Source organism: Anomalospiza imberbis, chromosome 2, assembly GCF_031753505.1.
Source record: "Anomalospiza imberbis isolate Cuckoo-Finch-1a 21T00152 chromosome 2, ASM3175350v1, whole genome shotgun sequence".
Taxonomy (NCBI): Eukaryota; Metazoa; Chordata; class Aves; order Passeriformes; family Viduidae; genus Anomalospiza; species Anomalospiza imberbis.
Window position 1 is genome coordinate 59,483,199 of NC_089682.1, and position 19,807 is coordinate 59,503,005.

Below are 19,807 nucleotides of genomic sequence, written 5' to 3' on the forward strand. Positions count from 1 at the left end.
TTCTGTTTGAAGATAACTCATACTTAGTGGTTTCTAATAAAACATTGAAATGTAGGTTCATGTTTTCCTGCGTTAAAAAAGAAAAACTGAAAAAACAACTAACCAAAATCTACCTGAAATTAATAAAAATGTGACAGAAAATTGTTTCATCAGATATCAGACAAATTGACAAGAATTAGAGTAAGATTCTGTACCTTAATGGATTTCTGGCAGAAGCTAGAAGTAATAATTAAACTAAAACCTGGAAGTCGCTTTATTTTGGTATGTTTAAGCACAGCCTACCATTTCAAACTGTTGTAAATAAAAAGCAGAGCATATTTAATTTGGGAGTTGGTGATTATTCTGCAGCATTTATGTACTGTAGGTAGAAATATTGTGTTGCCAAATGCTGATTTTCCAGTGCATGCAGTCTTCAAAGCTAATCCATGTCTCACACTATTTTTGTCAGCATATCAGTACAAGTTTATGTCATGTTTTAGGTTTGATGAGTAATTTTCTTGTAATGCCACAGGAATGGCATTGCAAACATACAATCTATGGTTCTGTAAAATATGTCTTTGATAGTCTCCACAGTGATATTGTTTTATGAAAGAGGAATTAAAGGCAGAGAATAAGGATTGGATGGAAGAAATCATGGAAACCTGCAAGTTCTGTTAAAGCGTTCTCTGAGCTGACAGCACAGAGAGTAGCCAGTGCCGTAGCACTGTTCGCCAGTGCTAGAATGTTTTCTGACCCAATAGCATGACTAACATGAATAACCTGAAGAGGAGCAAACCCTTCAACTTTGTTCTTTTACAATGAAAGAAAAGCGTGATTATATAGGGATGCGGGAGGCTTTCAGCTACTAGATGAGTTCAGTAACTTGTCTGTTGAGGTAGAAGGTGGTAGGGTATCATGTAAATTATGAGTTGTAACTCCCCCAAGCTTGGAAATGGCAATATTTCTTGCAGTGAAAAACTCTGCATCACGCTTTCAGAGTTTAAAAATTCACAAGGAAGTGGAAATTTAGGACTTCTTTGAAGAAGGAGCAGCTTCTGTACATAAAGACCAGGCTGTATGAGTGGTAGCAACTTACGTGATTTATCTACCCCCCCTTCATATGCACACTGAGTGGTCTATGTCCTTGATTTGCTGTTGGCATGAGATGAGCAGAGACTCCTTTAATATTGCATCAATAATTAGAAAGGAAAATTAAAATATTTGAAAAATTACTAAAAATTGTCTTGCAAAACACAGTGCTATTATTTGAAGTTCTGGTAGTTTTCTTGCAAATAGAATCTGGAAATATCTGTTGGCTGCATGCTTAGATAGGTAGAGTTTGTGCATGTTTGATGAACCTGGTTCCCAATGAGCCCTCCATCTTCAAGGGCTCACAAAAAGAAGCCATCAACTTCTCCCAGATCCTAGACAGAATATTGCTGTTTATTCAAGGTTGAATATTGAACTTCAGGTAAGTGTGATTTGAAGTGGCAGAATTACATTTGGGAAAGTAAAAGGGGGTTTTGTGGCAGGTTTTTTTTTTATGGCAGCTGTATGAAGCTGCTCAGAAGTGTGGAGTGATCGAAGTAGTCCCAGCAGAGATGGATTATTGGAAAAATGCAAGTGAGGTGGGCAAAGCCGTCTGATAGATTGCAAAACCATATGATTAATTATACTGATCACATGCATATGGCCCCCATATAACTAATGTATATTTGTGTGCAGAGATTTATCCTCCCCACCACCCTTTCTGTAGTAAAATTCAGAGCAGTGAATTAGGAACGATACAATCAGATATAAAAGGATTTAGAACTGTTTAGGTGACTGGGCCAGCAGCTGGCAAACGTGGTTCACTGTGGAAAAATGTAAAATAATTAGTCTGGGAGCAAGAAACCAAAGGAAACACAGTGTGTGCTGCAATGGAACAATCATTCAGCACACTGACTAGGAAAAGGATTTGAAGGTTATTGTGGAAAAATCATTGAAACCATGGGGCTTATGCACAGCTGCAAGAAAGTAAGTTACTAGGTTGTATCAGAGGGATAAAATATAAAATAAGAGGCGATACGGTTACAGGAGTGTTAGGCTCCATCTGGAATACTGTATAGAGTATTGGTCAAAGTGCCACACAAGAAATGCAATGTCTGAGAAAGAGTGAAAAAGCAGTAACAGAGATAAATATTTTATGTGTAAAGATTAGGGAAGATGATCTAGGAAAACATATATATATATATATATATATATATGTCCTTCTCTTTTTCCAAGATTGAAAATTGTGAGTAATCTTAAAAATGAGGAAATAGAACTGCATATAAAAAGATGTAAGGATCTGGATTAAATTATTATTTCAGAAAGTCTGTTGGAATACAAAATATACATAAATTCTATAGACTTCATAAAAAAATTAAAAGGAATGACAAATGAGATAAACTTGTGATTGAGGTTTTTAAATTTTAAGGCAGGCAGATTAAGCTGTTTCCCTTTCCACCCCTCTTAAAGGTTTGCAACTTGAATGATCATAGTTTTCAGACTTATTACAGCTTGTAGTGAGGCAGGCACATACTTTTTATCTATGAATTATGGGGGTTTTGTCTACTAAGACTAGTTTTAAGTACATTGGGGAGCACCCAGATTCTTCATGTTGTGTATTAGGAATAATAACAGTTCATTTTACTAGCACTTTCCTGAATTTCAGAGACCTGCAACTAGAATATAAGGCTGCCTGTCTAGTGCCATGTCAGGATAATGATGCACATACACAGTTTTCCACAGGTTTAGAAATGTTTTAGAGCATTTGCTGTTTGGTCAATCCTGGTTCTTCCATTAAAAATCTGGAGAGAGAAAGGCAAAGCATATTAAAGAATATGGCATTTAGAGTTTGTGTAAGTAGCAAAATTTTAGTCAAGATGAAAAATATGCTAAGGCAATTAAACTGTTTTCAGTAATAAAACTCCCTTTTCTTAGGATCCAGCACTTGGCTGGGTGGGATGCTTAGCTCTTAATATCTAGATAGCTCCTGCAAGAGCAGTAAGACAGCATGTGAATAAATGAGAGATAACTCTGTGGACTTCAGTTCTCTGGAGAAAATTAGCTGCATTCTTGGATCTAAACCAAATGCAGTGGGTCACTGGACCGAAGTTTGGGAAAGCAATTTATCAAACTTGGTGCAAATTGCTGACTTCTCTGTGAAACCTTTTCCATTTTGATACTCTGCTTTGAAAATTTTGGAGTTACTGGGTCCCAGCTGCTTCTTCTCTGTTGTCACATAGTTGTGACAATGAGGACAGTTCTCCTGTAGAATTTGTATTTGATGTGCTGGGGCCTTTTCTCTCTCAGGACTTATGAGGAGGTATGCAACAGAGCCCAGTTGTGATTTTACTTTGTTAGGTAGATATTCATGAGACTGCAACAGACTGCCTCTGAGGCAGGCACCCAAATTCCATATGCATTGCATATACATTACCAAGGGAGTGGAGGAGCTCCAAAGCGGAGTTATAAGGCCTGGGAGCTTTGTAGACAGCAAAATGAAACCAGTGTGAGTGGCAGTCTGCTTCTGCTGGTAACTCTGAATGGCAATTTAGTGCAAGTTGGAAAGTAGCCTCTTGTTAATTTAGGTGGCTCCTGACAGCATTCAGAAGCAGAACTTGAAGGACTTCAAAATTAAATATCAGCCTTGATATCTGCACCTTTCTTCAGTTTTTCCTCATAGATTGTGGCTTCTAGACATACATTCAGTTTTACTTCCCTTTTTGTTTCCATCATCAAAGTCACCTCACTGAAGAGCCTGATCTTTAAGTCACTCTGGAGTCAGTGGAATCTCTGCAGTTCAGATACCAGAAATGTGTTCTGTTATTAGCACTCCTCCCAGTTAGTGCTTGAATTCTGGAAAAATATATCTCAAAGATGTATTTTTAAATGTTAATCTTTACTGATTAAATACAATCTGATTTTCAACCATATTATTTTGACCTGCTTTTGGTAACATCATTTCAGATTGTTTCCAGGATCTAAAGAGTGATATGCATATTCATTAGACCTAGGTATGAGGAGCTTCAGATGTTATAGTTTGGCAATAATAAAACTGTTCTAGCTGGATTGATGAGATCAGTGAAGTGTGCGAAACTAGATCAGTTTTGAGTAAAACTATGTATAGTTTAATTTGAAATGTGCAGCTGCAGTTTTGCAGAAAACAAAATATATAGCAGGCACAATGCTTATATTCAGCCTGAAGTTAAAGCATTTTTTTCCAGCTATCAATTTACAGCTTAAGATAATGGATTTTGGCAGTGTGCAGAGCTATTAAGTAATGTTTATTAAAATGGATAAGAAAGGACTTAAGAGGTGGCCTGTAAAAGAATTTTTAAAGGGCTGGTTAGTGAAATAAAGAAATAGCATTTTCTCCTAGAAGCAAAGTTTTATATCCCTGGAAAAGTCATTAATGAAAAAGATTGTAGTGATATCATATTATCATTTAATTCAGTTTATGGGCTGATATGGAAACTGTACTTAGGATATTTTTTCACCTCTACTGTGAGACTGAAGTGTGTTAAACATCTATACCAGAGAGAGAAATAATCAATTATATTTAAGTTTGCCTCAGTCACGAAACTAACATACAATTTGACATGACCTTAATATTCCCAGGGTCTTTTATCCATTATGCAGTTCTTCAGAATAGGCAATAGATGTGTGAAACTCCATGCCAAAAGTCATTAAAGCACTATAAGTTCGCATGGACTCAAGGAGATGTTGGGTAAGTGCCAAGGCCACTTATATAGCCAAGCGTTGTTAAATACATAGAAACCACATCCAGCTCAGGATGTCCCCAAGCTCAAAATAAATTAATACTGAGAGAATATTTTTATTCCTTCCTAAGCATTTGCTTCTGACCAATGCTTGAATTGATGCATACACACTGCAATTGGATTTTTAGTACTATATCCAACTCACTGAGATGCTTTAACCTTGCGGCCACGCACCATAAGGAAGGAAAAATCATGTTGGATGAGGTGGACCTTTGGTCTGACCCAGCACATCATTCCTCCTTTCTTCTGAGATCATCTATGACCTAATTCAACCTTAAATGTTTTCTAAATACTTTCAAGATAGGACTAGACATGTGCATGAGTTCAGTTCTGAACATGCGCATAAGTCTTACAGTGTATGTGTGCATTTACTTGCTTTTCTGAATAAAAGTGCTTTTGAAATCTGTAGATCTGCTAACAGGTCACAAAATTGACTGCCAAGTCAAGACTATGGAGCCCTGGGCAAAGGGGTGCTAAGGCACTTTTTCTGCAGTTAGAAGCAGGTTATCAGTGTAATTGCCTTACATGAATATGTCTCTTTGCAGTAAGGGGTGCCCAGTGGCCCCGTTTTTCACTGCAGGGATTCCCCAAAGGCTGTGTGCCTGAATGGGCATGATGGCAAGGAGAGTTTGAACTTGACAGAGCTCATGCCCTAGATGCAGTGGAGGCCTAAGAAATACAGATTTCTCTTTCATTGTCTTTCAAAATGAACAAGATGTTTCCTAAGCACAGTGAGAACCATCCTCTAACTGGTTTCTGCCCATCTCTCCACTGCCTTCAGTGTTACCCCCAGAATGAACCTGGGGTTTATCGTTGATGATTAGTATCAGCTAGAAATCAAGTCATCCATTTGTGATTTGAAACCTTAAATTATTCTGATGGCTGGTGAACCTTCTCCAGCAGAGCAGGAGAAAACTAACATGCATTACTTTTAGATAGTGCTGTAAACATTTACAAATGGACAGTCTCTCTTGAAAAAAATGTACACATGCCTGAGGTCTTAGGATGTCTGAGAAGTCATTTTTTGTTGAGAGAAAGGAGTTTGGACAAAGCATTTATTTGGCTTAGTCTGAGTTTTACATAATTTCATCCTTCTTGAATTAAATGTCATAGTCAAACTATTTCACTAGAGAAGTCTGAGATAAAGATAAATTAAAAATTATGAAGAGGAGAAGAGAGAATTGCATCAGATAGGGTTTTGGACCTCCCAAAGAAATGTAACGTTTGTGCTAATAGCACAGTCTGCTTCCAAGAAAATGGCAGATTTTATAAATGAAGCAACACTGATAACTACAGAGGTTTTGAGAAAGAAAATCAGCACATGCTTGATGACCTGCTTAAATGGTACTACAACCTCTGCAAAAGCTGTTTAAGGTGCAGCCAGGATGGCTGAAAACAACTTTATCTTTGGTACAGAGGAATGCAGCACAGAGAAGTGGATGACCTACTAGGTACAGGGTTTTCCTAGATTCAGATGCTGCAGAGAAGAAAATTTTGGTTCTGGTTGTGACCTTGCAATCTCACTGAGGGTGCAACAGTGATGGACTTTGAAGGGAGGATTGAGGAAACATACTTGAACTTTCATTATAGAAGAAAAGTACAAAATTAGAGAATGGAATTTATAAACACTGGTAAAAAAATGAAGGGTCAATACAACTCTGCTGTTATCAGGAATACACTGGTTTTACACTCTCTAATAGCTCCAATTAAAATAAATATTTGTCAGTGTTACTCTATTCACAGAGTTTGATACTGAATTCAACTTTTAAGATAACTCTTGAAAATTCTAAATGGAAAAGTGACCTTTTGAATTTCTCTGATGTAAATCTAGTATTCTGAACCATCTTCTCCTTGATATCCAGTTTAAAGGTAGTAAGACCTCTTTGCAAATACAGTCTGTGTATAAATTTAATTGATTTAATGAATGCAAATTTCTGTTACCTTCTGCTGGTGCCCTTAACTATATCTCACCTGTTCAGTTCTCTGTAGATTTTCTATTAGGGGCTGTCAAAAATTTAATTTAAACATTCTGATCTACACAGCAATGTGCTGGAACTTTGGAGATTATCCTTGTCAGTTTTGTGTGTGATGCATTTTGCAACTTATTAAAAACGTAAACTATTTCACAAATTCTTTGATTAAATAATGTGTGCTTAGATCACAGTAAGTATGTTCTTTTGAATGGGGGAAATTCTAAATTTCTGAATCATTTTTTCAAATATTTTGAATTTATTGTGAAGTTTTTACAAACTAATGTTGATGAAAATATTTCATTAGTAAATGGGAATACCAGAATTTAGATAAAACTTTCACTGTGGCTTCTGTTTTTCTGAACAAGTGGCACAGCAGAACTGTTTTAGCTGTCTCTCTTTATCCAGTCTTTCCATATGTAATTTCTACGTCAAATGCAAATGCTGTGGAAGAAGAATTCTGCATAGGTAGAAAGTTTAAAAAAATAAGCAAGTCTATGACAAATATGCCTAGCCATTGGAAAATATAGTGTGTTTTAAGACATTCAGGTTTTACACATGACATTGTCCCAAGATCAGTGACTCCTACAGAAAACAAATCATTTGTTTAGAAGGGAAGTCAGCAGCTTTATGAAGAAATAAATATAATTTTACAACTTAATTACAAGATAAACATTTCTTGTGGTTGCAATGACTTTGTTGTTATTGTTGTATTAATCTTACAGGACATATGGATATTTGTTTTGGTACCTCCTGGGACCTGCTAAATCCTCTGAGCATAGCTCTGACCACTCTTCTAAAGAGTTTAACTTGTTAACCATTTTTCATTTGTGTGACTAAATGTTTAATAAATAAAGGGGGAGAAAGGGGAAAAATGACAGAAAGAAAAGCTTTAAAGATATTCTATTTTCTTTTCTCTACAAGTTGTTATTCTCTGATTAATTTGTTACTCTGGAAGTTTTATCTAACAGTTAGTTCACTGAAATAAAGTGAAGAATTTCACACTTCCCAGCTGTTGTTGAATGCTTTAGGAGGGTTGGTGGTGGTAGTCTTTTCTATGGCAACCTAATCAGTTAACTCCCCTTCACTTACGGCACCTTTTTAAGTACCAGACTCTCTGAGAACTGAGAAAATATCTTGGTATAACATAGCTAATAATGGTAGTAAAATTGGATAGAATTCTTGAAGAGTAAAAAGTGCATTGTGACGTTCAGTTAGGGATTCCTTTTGTTTTCAATTTGGTTCTTTATGCAGAAGAACCTGGAGCATTTGGATCTGTCCTTCTTTCATTTTGTTTTTTTTTTTTTCCCTTGAATTTGTGTGTGTCTTTTTCTTGAAAGATTTTTTATAAAAGGGCTGGAGAAAACCTTAGAAAACTTAACTTCCCCCTCACACACTTCCAGAGAGTTTTCAGACTTCTGGGAGAAGGAGTAATGTGATGATCTCTGTAATGTTCACATTATCACAGAAGGGAATTCTGACACTTTCTGAACACAGTTTTCCTGTCTTTCCAGCAATCTGCTGGAAATATTTGTTCTTCAGGGCATCGTATGTTTTGAATATAACCTACTATTTGGAGTCTTCCTTATTTTAGACAGTGATTTTTTTTCTAAATTTCAGAATATTTGTAACAAATGCTTGTGTAGTTACAGTGGCCTCTTCTGTTTTGTTGTGTTTTCATTTTATTGGGAGGTTGGGTATTTTTTGCTTGTTTTTATTTTAAAAAAACCCACAAACCACAAACTGTAAAACTTGTAATTCTTTTACCAGTATTTACTGAGTTTTATGTGGCTTTGCTGTAGAAAGCTATCCTAAGAGTATGTGCAACTTGTATGTTCACTGGTATAATGTACAGTGACTTGTAACACTGTTAAATACATGTGTGGATCAAAACAAGAGCCTTAAAGCACAACCCTGTAGATCATGCTTTGCATGAAGAATAAACTAAAGGCTCCTGTCTCAGCTGAGGCATCAGAACTTTGTTCCAAGAATCACATTTTTAAACTGAATTTTCTTTATGTCAGACCCTTCCAAAAGGGAAACACTGAAATTTGGATAAATTCATAGCAGCTACAAGTTTCTTTTAAAGTCTTTGCAGATTGGCTAAATAGAGGCACTAATTTACAGAAACTGATGACAGCTAGCGTATATGATAGTTGGATATTTAATTTTTTTTTCATTCTTTGATGGTGTCATCTAAACATTTTTAGGCCTTATGTATTTCTTCTGTTTGGTTTGGTTTGAGTTCTGTTTACTCTTCTCTACAGAAAAATAGTTCTTAGTCCAGGAAGATGAAGTCACAGGGTATTTCCACTTGAGGGGAGCTTGTCTTTGGTTAGAGAAGTGGTTTTAAATCCACAGGTTCTGCTGCTGCAGGGTTGGTTTTGATCAGTGCTGTGGTAGCCTGGTTGGCAATTGCAGCACTGGGTGTATTTCTTGTAATGCTGTCTCGGTGTCATGAGGAAAATTCCCTGGCAGAGCAAGTACGAAGTACATAGGTTAAAAATTAATGGGATTTGCGTGATTATATTGGTACACGGTGTGTTTCAGGGAGTGATACAGCCATCCAAGGCTCTTCTACATCTACTCTTGTGGGAGGCACTGTGCCATCAGCCACTGTTCAAAGCCTTTTGGATGTGCAAGCATGTTAAGAATAGTGCTTAAACAAGATGGGTATTCTGAAATGTGTTTTGAAAACACACAAGTGACAGTGTTCTCTGATGACAGAGAGGTAGTTTCTTTTACCGTGTTTCCCTTGAAGCGCATACATTGTGTGTAAAACATCATGCTGGTATAACAGCTTTGAGGGAATACTTTTGGCACACTGCTGCAAACCTAGGGTGTACAGAACTCTTGAAAGTGTATGTAACCACTGACAGAGGCACTTTGAAGTTGTTTTTAAAAGCTTGTGAGACAAATTCTGGTATGTTTCTGTTCTTTTTTCCTCCAATTATCACTAAACTTCCTACTATCTTAGTTCCCATTCTATTGTATTTACTACTTCTTGCTCAGCCATTACACACATTAGAGTAGTCTTGTTTCTAGTCCTCTTTATTCATACATGAACGTGGATATATTTAAACATGCACAACCATTACATGCTAATGCAATGCATTTGTTTGATTACCAAAAAAAAAAACCAAAAAAACAAAAAAAAACCCACTTGAAAATGTAACCACTTTGCTTTTTACTATGTAACTTGCCTGTCTGCTGCATCAAATCTAGCTCTCTTATTCTCAGAGTTTCATCTCTTTTAACTTGAGTCTGTACTACTTATTTTGTCTATTGGAAAGTTGCTTCCTCTTTTTGTCATCTTCTCCCAGTCTAGGTTTTAAACATGCTTTCCCTTCGGTTCTTCTGCTTAGGTCACTACGTCCAGCATTAAATATTTACTCTTTTAAATTCTTCCATGTGGGCACTGAGTCCAGAATTTGTCTTGTTAAGAACAAAAGTTGTCTAGCATTCAACCACCTACTATTAAAGCAGTTAACTTTTTTTCCTGTCTGTACAGTTGTTGCAGGACCAAGCACTATGACAGCAAAAATCTTTTAAAGCTGTAAATCACCAGGTAAATATATGGCACCATGCAGCTAGCATGAGTTGGACTGCCAAACTTCCAACAGTTTGACACTGCACTTTTCAAACTCAGGCAGATATAGTCCCATTCTCAAGGGTGTGCAGTTAAAACTGAATCTCATGTAATAAATGGATTATCTCTTGGTGTAGTTCAGAACAGATGAAGTACAGCCTCTATCTGAGTTACCCAATCAAAGTGAGCAGTTATTTGAAAGGGCATATGGTTTCCTTCTGCACAAGAAGTAAAGTCCTATCAACTTGAAAATCCTAAAGATCTGCGAGCTCTGGGTAAGCAAAATCAGATGGCTTAGAGGCTTTCCCAGCTCCTTCTGAGAAGGCGTGCGGAGAGACACTCCATAAATCATTTGAATTGAGAAGGAGGAGATAAAATAAAGATTAAATAAAATAAAGATTATGGCATTTCAAAACAATCTTGATCAGCAAGTCAAGGATTTCTGCCCCTTCACTCTCTCGTGAGACCCCATTTGAAGTGTTGCATCCAGCTCTGGGGCCTCCAGTGTAAGAAGGACATGGACCTGCTGGACTGACTCCAGTGGAGGGGTACAAAGATAGAAGCACTGGAGCACTTCTCCTATGAAGCAGCTGGAGAGGGACTTTTTACAAGGGCATGTGACAAGGGGTGGTGGTTCTAAGATGAAAGAGGGCAGATTTAGATGAGCTATTAGGAGGAAATTCTTTACTATGAGGATGATGAAGCAGCGGCACAGGTTGTGCAGAGAATTTGTGGATGCTCCTTCCCTGGAAGTGTTCATGGCTGGGCTGGATGAGGCTTAGAGCAACCTGGTCTAGTGGGAGGTGTTTCTGCCTATGGCTGGGGATTGGAACTAGAGGATTATAAGATCCCTTCCCACTCAGTCTGTTCTATGTTTCTATGATTTTAAAGCCACACAATTAAGCACCGTGTATTGTTTACACATCCACACATAGTATCTTTAAAAAATATCTAGCTCCTCACATAGTATCTTTCAAAAATATTTAGCTCCTCTTACTTTTAAAGATAAATGTATTTGTGTCTTCATATTTTAACTGCTCTTTAATGTGATTGTCTGAGAAAGATCAGTGAGAAGTAGATGTGACACATTTTTCACCCAAATCTACTGACTGTCAAATACAATGTAATGAGCTCTCCCAGAAAGTTGTATGGACAACTGCGTGTGCTGTCTTTGAGGCATCAGTGTGGTCCCCCTGCCACTCTGTATGTATTTAGTACTTTTACACCAGTGTGTTTGAGTGGTGTGTCAGCCTCAGTAGGGGAATGTGTAAGTAGGCTGGTGTGATAACTTGCAAGTAGAGGTGAAAATGTATGGTTTGTTAAATTAATTAACTGGTTCCCTGGCTTGTTAGAGCTTGGGTACCTTATCTGCCTTTCTTATATTCTGTTAGGGGAAATATGTTCGTTTCCTACTTTGTTTTAAGCTTTTTTTAAAAAATGAGCTCTGGTAAGATAGAAATTCTAGAATTAAATACTGAAATTAAAAACCCTTATAAACTGAGACTGTTTTCTGTATTATCCTCATGCTTGAGTTAATTCTCCATTTGGTATGGGTGCTCGTAACAGTAGGTCTGCTCTGTGTGCACACTTTAATCTGAACTCAGTGAAATGCAAAGGGAGGGAGAAAAAAATTAAAACCAGAAATGGCAGGGGTTTAGATGCAAATAAACTCCTCAGCTGCTGCTTCAAATGTAACCGTCACTAATTAGTACCAGCACAGCAGAACTGACTGAGCAGCTATTTGAAAGAAAGGAGGAGAGTGACACCTGTTAATACATAGAAAGGGCTTCATCTAATTTTCAAGTGTTTATATTCAGCTGTTAAGAGCAGCCAGACACGAGACTTTTGCATTCTCATTCTTCTCTTGCCCTTATTTTAGCAGTCTGTTCTCTGTCTCAGAAGTAGGTCCTGAGAAGGTATTTTTAATCTCTTGCCCTTTTCATATTTAGGGATTTCAAGACTGTTAAAGCTTTTAGAAATATAGTTGCTTGTTCAGTCTCAGTCACTCAGATATTTGGAACTGATTTCCAGAGAAATATGTTCTCTGTATGGGGTCTGTGCTTCCCTCCCCCACCCCCCACCTCCCCAGCTTACTTTGTGTCCAGGCTAAGTTTGATTTGCAAGCTCAGAAAACATAATGTTTAAAAAGTAATACAGATCAATTCTCATCATCAGAACATTTTGGTTCCGATCTTATTTCTTTAGCTTGATGTTAATTTTGGTAACTGGTGCATTTGATCAAGACATAGCTCACATTCTTTATTGTAAAAGTACCAACTGCTTTTACACATAGTTATACAAGCTTTCTTAAATATTATGATTTTGAGCTTTCTGTAAGTCACATTTTTCTGTCAAATGGATTTCTTGTCAAAACTCTTTTTCATCTATCAATTATTGCATCACATGAAACTGAAACATTCAGCTCTGAGCATCATTCCTCTGTGCATTCAGCATGCATGCTGGGTATGTTAACATGTGCAGCAGAGTTGGAGGTCAAGTTACATTTTTTGTTATTTTGATCATTGCAAAATGGACTGGGTTGAAATTGAGATACAATAATGACACTAGTTAACTGCAAGGTTTTCATCGGTTGTACAGAAATTTGATACAGAGTTGCTAAATCCTTCTGTAGATCTAGTGTGAATTAATGGCTCCAGACCTGAGGCTCCCAGAAATCCGGCCGGCACCAACTCGATTTTAATTGCATCCCACACATTGGTTTAGTTATTCTTGTAGCAGGTAAAATTAGTGTAACAAGCTAATTCTTTCAGATTAGAAGAAGAAAAAAATATTGATCCTCTTTTCAGATGAGGGGGAAAAAAGGGAAATATTAATTTTATTTATTCCAAAGGAAAAATGAAGGAAGGTATGTAGATAATAGAGGAAAGAAAGGCAGTGAAAGGATACAAAGAGACCAAATAAGTAGATTGTATGGAAAGGAGTAAAGAAAGAAAAATCATGTTGGAAAAAATTAATTGGAAAGTGTATTCTATTTTATAAGCAGAAAAGATTAAGATAAAAAACTTGAAAGGCACAGACGCATTAAAACACCAAATGCTGTGCAAAGGGACAAAAACTAAAATGAATGAAAGGGGAAGATATAATTTTAAATTGAAGTCAGAGATAAGTGCATATGATATTTTAAAATAATTTCTCTCTAAAAATCAGCAGCATTTATTTGCATTTGTACTTAAAAATGACTTAGATTTTTAATAGATACAAAATTAGTGTTACCAAAAATTACATCACAGTGATCAGCAGTGTTACTAAAAACACAGGTAAGGGTTATCAAAGTTTTGTTTATGTAACCCTTCATTTTTATTTAATTTAATTTAAAAAAAACCAAAAACAAAACAAAAAAAAACCACGAAACCACAAGGCAAAGATTGAACATCATGAATTCTTTAATTGCATCTTAAATTTAGGAGACTGACTGGTAAACAGATTAATTATATCAACATGAAAATTAATTGTTTGAAGGAATGTTGTTGCCCTTAGGCATTTCTCTGTCCAGGAAGCCAGGAAGGAAACCAGAGTCTTTGGTAATGCTTATAGATGCCATTGGCTGGTCAGCTCCTGATCCATTGCCATGTCACCGCACAGCATGCTCCTGGAACCCTTTTCATGTCATTCAATTCTAATTTACCGTCGGCTATCATAGCTTTACCATGCACATTCTGAAATTGGCACTGGAGGCTTGACATAAAACCACAAAGGCAACTAAATTCCAAGTTAAAGCTGAAATTTCATTCTCAATTCTCTTGGTTGTGGGGGTGCTGTGGAGCACTGGGAACACCCAGTGTTTGAAGCCCCAGCTGGACCCACACACAGAAGAACAAGCTGAGAGTGGAATTTCAGCCCAAGCCCTACTGTTAAAGCCACGTAGCTCTTTGTGGTTGGATTTCTCCTGTATGGCATTGTTAGAGGCAGAAATAAGCCCATGTCAAACCCAGAGTTATTTTAAACTATGCTTACAAGAATCTTGTGGTAGTAGTAATAGATTCTTCTCACCCATTGTGCCTCAAAAATTTAAATTTTTATATCCAGCTTGCCTTGAACTTGCATTGTTGGAAACTGCTGAGGTGTTAGATTACAGATACCTTAATATCTGAGGTTCAGCCTTAAATACAAAATTATTTCTTACAGTATACCTGTCTTTACTTGAAACTCATTTTTTGGAATAAAAGTAAAACTCTGCTTTTTGCCCAATACATGCATTTTTATGAGCAGAATTAGCTTTCACAGTGTTTTTAAAATGTCAAGAATGTCAAATCTTTTTTATCTGCAGAACTCATTGGATGACTCAGGAAAAGCTACTTAGAAATTAGTCAGGATTTAATTGAAGTGGGAAGGATACTGAATTGTGAAGAGAGAGCTTGCTCCCCTCTGCACTCATTAGATTGGTACTTCAAAAGAAGATCAATCTTAAGTGATTGAATCAGCCTTTTCTTCAAAACATAATTTTTATTTAATCTTTGATTAGGCACTTGGAATAATGATTAGAATAGTTATTCAAACACTTCTCTCTTCTAAGAACAAATGGAAGTTACGCTTATAAGTTGGAATTTTTTTTTTTCCGAAAAACAGGAGCTTCCTACTACTTCCCATGTATTTCTATCCCTTACCAGCTGTCTTTGGTGGATCTGGCATCCCTGCTTATTGAAGACTTGGAGAGATACGTACTGGTGAAGAAAATAATACTGAATGAGAGGAAGGGATACAGCTTTTAAATGAGGTGGTAGCTGCTCTAGCTGAGCTCATGCTCATGTCCTGAAGGGTGTTCTTTGCTGATGACAAATTTCTTTAATAGTGACAGGATGTCAGGAATTTTGCTAAAGCTTAGAAAAAAAAGTAGGAGATGGCACAGCTGATTTATTTCATCCTGTTTCATCCTAATTTGTGCTGGCTTTGAAGCTGACGTTCATAAGAAGTTAGCCAAGGCTGTTTTGCAGATCAGGGATGCTAGTTTCACAAAAAGAAAGGGGTTTGACGAGTCCATAATCACATTTTATTGTAATTCTGATGGGAATAGGTTCCTTTCCAAATACAAGGCACCCTTCAGAGTTAATATGTGAACATGTGAATACAGAATCACAGAATATGCGGAGCTTGAAGGGATCCATCAGGATCATCGAGTCCAACTCTTGGCCCTCCACAGGATACCTCAAGAGTCACACCATATGCCTGAGCACACTGTCCAAATGTTCCTTGAACTCTGCCAGGCTGGTGCTGTGACCACTTCCCTGGGGAGCTGTTCCAGTGCCCAACCACCCTCTGGGTGAAGAACCTTTTTCTAATGTCCAACCTGAACCTCCCCTCACACAGGTTCAGGCCGTTCCCTTGGGTCCTGTCACTGCTCACCGCAGGAAAGAGGTCAGTGCCTGCCCCTCCTCTTCCACTCACAAGGAAGCTGCAGACTGCCATGAGTTCTCTCCTCAGTCTCCTCCTCTCCTGGCTGAACACACCAAGTGACCTAAGCCACTCCAACGTATGACTTTTCCGTAAGGCCCTTCTCCATCTTTTTTTCCCTCCTTTGGACATTCTCTTAACAGTTTAATACCTTTCTTATATGATGGTGACCAAAACTGGTACCTATGTATTTCAGTTAAAATTGTGGACTGCTGAAATTCAGTGTTCTGTTATCAGTAACAAATTTTGCTTTAGACAGAATTCAGATAAATACTGCAAGACTTAAGAAACTTTAAAATCCAGTTGGTTTGAGCACGTAGAATTTGCTTTTTACTACTTGTCTAAACTTTTTTATTTTTGTATTTATGCAGAAAGATTGTTTTTCATTACATAATTTTGGTTGAAGGACAACTGTGAAACCATTTTGCACTTTTTTTTAAAATTTGCCATTGGGGAAAAATTGCTTTTGTTACTCTGAGAAGGATGTGATTTTAATAAGAATGCAGCATGTTACTACCCAGCAACCATGAAATATTCATTTGAGATTTGCAGCATTTGTTGAGTCTTGTTAACTAAGCAATTATGGAGTCACTTGTCCCCTAAAGTTTTAAAAATAATAAATACATTTGTTGCTACATTTGATTTGGTTTTAAGCAGTATTTTCCAGAACATGCAGGTCTGAACAGCAGCAGTGCTCTTGGGTTGTAGGGCCACGATAGAGCTCTATACTGTAAGAAGCTTAAAGCAGTGCTGTCTAAACCAAAGCAATCTTGGCTTCAGATGCTTAGAGGTAGCCCATATTTTCCTTACATATCAGAATATGACTGGTTTAAATCTAAATTATCTGTAATTTTTTTCTTGTTGTTGGTTCCCTCCTACCCTTCATTGAAACCTGAGGTTTGAGGCAAACAAACATGCTACAAGGAAAAACTTAAGATGGACTGTAGCAGGTGCTTGTAGCCTGTCATTCAGTGAAATACTTTAACAAGTCCTTAATGCTAACACAGAGCTGCGAGGCATGGGATTAAATGGCAAGTTGAAGCCTTCCATTTAGAAATACAATAATGTATAATATAATATGTGATGGTAATTGTTACATGATTAATGTTCAAATACACACAGTGTGTGTTCTGAATCTTAGAGTTTCTTGTTTTCCTATTGTCACTTACCATCTCTGAAATCCTAAAGTGTAAATATCTCTGTTTCACTGGGTCTGTGTCCTCTTTTGCTACCAGTAAGTGCTGGTGTTATTCATCAGAGTATTGTCAACTCGTATGGTTTTGATCCCGAGTCTCTCAATATTAATGAGGAGAGGGTGAAGTTGGAGATTTTTTTATTTGCTTAACTAGTTGAATCTTTGAGTTTGGTGGTATGATCTCTGACTCTTTTGTGATGTTTTCATTGCTTTTCCCATTTTTTGACTTCTCTGAAAGACAGGCCCATATTTAAATTAGAACATCATTATTCTTCTATATTAGGAGTTGCTTCAGACTTCAAAAATTAACTTCAGGAATGGCTCATTTGCATGGATACCCAGCACATTTCAGCCTTTGCTGAGCCAACCACTAACCTGGCAAAATACTATTTACTGTTTGGTGGGTTTAGGTTTTTGTTGAGTTAGTAAGCTGAATTTGGCTCACCAAGAGCCCAAGTAGCAGAGCTGGCAAACAAGGAGGTGCAGGACAACATGGCTGAGAGGAGGAGAGTGGGAAGCAGGATCAGCCTTTGGTGACATCCAGCCATTAATTTGGCTCACCTCTGTTGTTAAAGCATGCGCTCAGTGAAGCCAAAAAATACTTTGACTATCATATAAGCATGTCATTGTTTAAGACTGTGCTATAAAAGCTTTAATTGCTGGTACCTTTTTGTTGTGGCTACCCACAAAATACTGAGGTTGGTCAAGACTGGGTATAGGTTTTTTTTCTAATTACATCTTTGGTCTGCAAATTCGGTGGACTTTTTTTCTTTTTCAGAAGGAAGATGTCATTCATGCAGATGTGGATGAAAGACTGTCTCTTCGAAAGCACCGATTCATGCATTTTGCATCGTTGGAATATGAAGGAGAACATTACATGACACCAAGAGATTTCTTGTTCTCAGTAATGTTTGATCAAGTTGAACGTGAGTTGTTTTCTTGTCATTGTATTTGTGAAGGAAAAGGAGCTTGCTGGTCCCCTTAGAGATGTCATTTGCAAATCACTGGGATAAGATCCTTTATGTTGCATAAATCAGCAGAAGCTGATTTTTAAATGTTGCCCATATGGATTCTCACAGACACCGCTACCCTTTACACAAGTGAAGTGAGGCTGATGATTTAGAAATCTGGTGACTTGCTGATGACATCTCTGCATAATTTACATGACTGATCAATATGTAGTTCCTCAATTGCTTACATGCCACAGAAAATAGAATGAGTGTATTATAATGGTGTTCATACCATTCCTGGTCCTGTTATCTTCTATCCACTTCACCAGCAAGTAGTTCTGTGACCTTTTTTCTTAGAGGAGGCAGTGATGGGAGTGAGTTGAATGAGAATAATAGAGCTTAGAGTTCAGTTCTACATTTTTGGTTTTAAATCTCCTTTGATTTTTGCATAACCTAGTTAAGAACAAATCAAAATCACAAGTGTCTTTTCAAGAAGTACTTTTAAAAGTGTATGTTCTGAGGAGAAGATAGGAACAGCACACAAATAAGAACTGCACAGGTTGTTGTCCTTTTCTGCAGGTTTTCTGGCTTCATTAATTCTGTCTCATTCCTTAAGCTTCTTTCATCTTTGTATCTTCTTCTGTTATTTCCATGATACAGTTATGTTTTTAATGATATATTCTTTTTTCCTCAAAAAATTGGGTTTTGCAGTTTTCTCAAGATTTTTTTTTTTTTTTTTGCTTTTGAAAGGTTTAGTTTTCCAGTTTCCAGAGAGGATTGTCACTTAGAGGACAAATACTCTGTTAGTTCATCTGCTAAGGGAAAGAGGGAGAAATCCCAGCTTTAGCAGTTGTTTGCTGCAATCTGCACATGCTGACCAGAAGATCATGTTGTCTGGCAAAAGCTGTTCAAAGCCTGGGATGCTCTGCCCACCTACCAGCAAATGCTGTAGTGACTTGGGAGTATTGAACTGGAAATCCAGAAGGGAATTCAAGGCCCTGTGGAAGGGTTTGAGAGACAGGGAGGAAGAAGGAGACCAGAATGCACTTTGATTGAAGCCTGTCAAAAACCTAGGGCAGAAAGCAGTTTAAAAGAGTTGCAAGTGGTCAAAGAATAGGACAATTATTATTAGATGGAATTAGGGATAATAAAATAACTTTTACAGTATCTGTCAAAAATCTATAGGTGATAAGTATACATGAATTCACTGCTGACACACAGCTTCTAATATTACACAAAGCTGAATATAAATCCTTAGAAGAACTTTATGACCTTGAGACTCATGGAGATTTTTAAAATACTGTTTTTTAATGTATGGGTATTAGACTTCATTCCCCCTCAAAACTTGAGTCATTAAGTTAAAAACGTGAAAGGGAACTTACTTTGAGTTTTCCAGGCTGAAAGACAGTGAGTACAGAAACTTTTAGTTTTGAAGGTGTCGTTTTCAGACAGTTGTGTCTGAAGACAAGGTTAGAGAGATAAGTGTCTTTCAGTTCTAGCCATTCGTCCATATTAATTGGTTACTCCAAGTATAATAGTATACATGCAGATTTTTAATGAAGTGGTATGTGGTGATATTTGTTTGTAATGCAGCCAAGTTAATTTCAGTTGCTTTGCTAATATGAGTAAGAAATACCATTAAACAGAAGTGAATAAATAATGAAAAGAAAAAAACCTTTGCTCTAATGCATATTTATCATTTCAAATTGAGGTCAGCCTTGCAGCGGTACCATCATAGATGCTTGATAGAAAAATGTAGACACTCAAATCTAATGTTCCTAAATATTTTTTAACCATCATTGGTATGGATTTTTTGGCCAGTAGCATAAACAGAGTGGTAAGTAATTTTATTGATTTCTCTTGCTTGGAATTTTGCATTTTATGTGACTGCAAACAGACACAGAATTTGA

At 37.0% G+C, this 19,807-nt stretch overlaps 1 protein-coding gene across 1 annotated transcript in view; it reads left to right on the plus strand.

Annotated features, from left to right (window-relative positions):
* The window catches only part of MICU2 (mitochondrial calcium uptake 2), a 135,267-nt gene that overhangs the window by 54,536 nt on the left and 60,924 nt on the right, over positions 1-19,807 (plus strand). Inside the window, exon 2 of the mRNA XM_068181342.1 lies at positions 17,726-17,873. Coding sequence (XP_068037443.1) covers positions 17,726-17,873 — 148 coding nt within the window. The remainder of the gene's footprint in view (positions 1-17,725; positions 17,874-19,807) is intronic.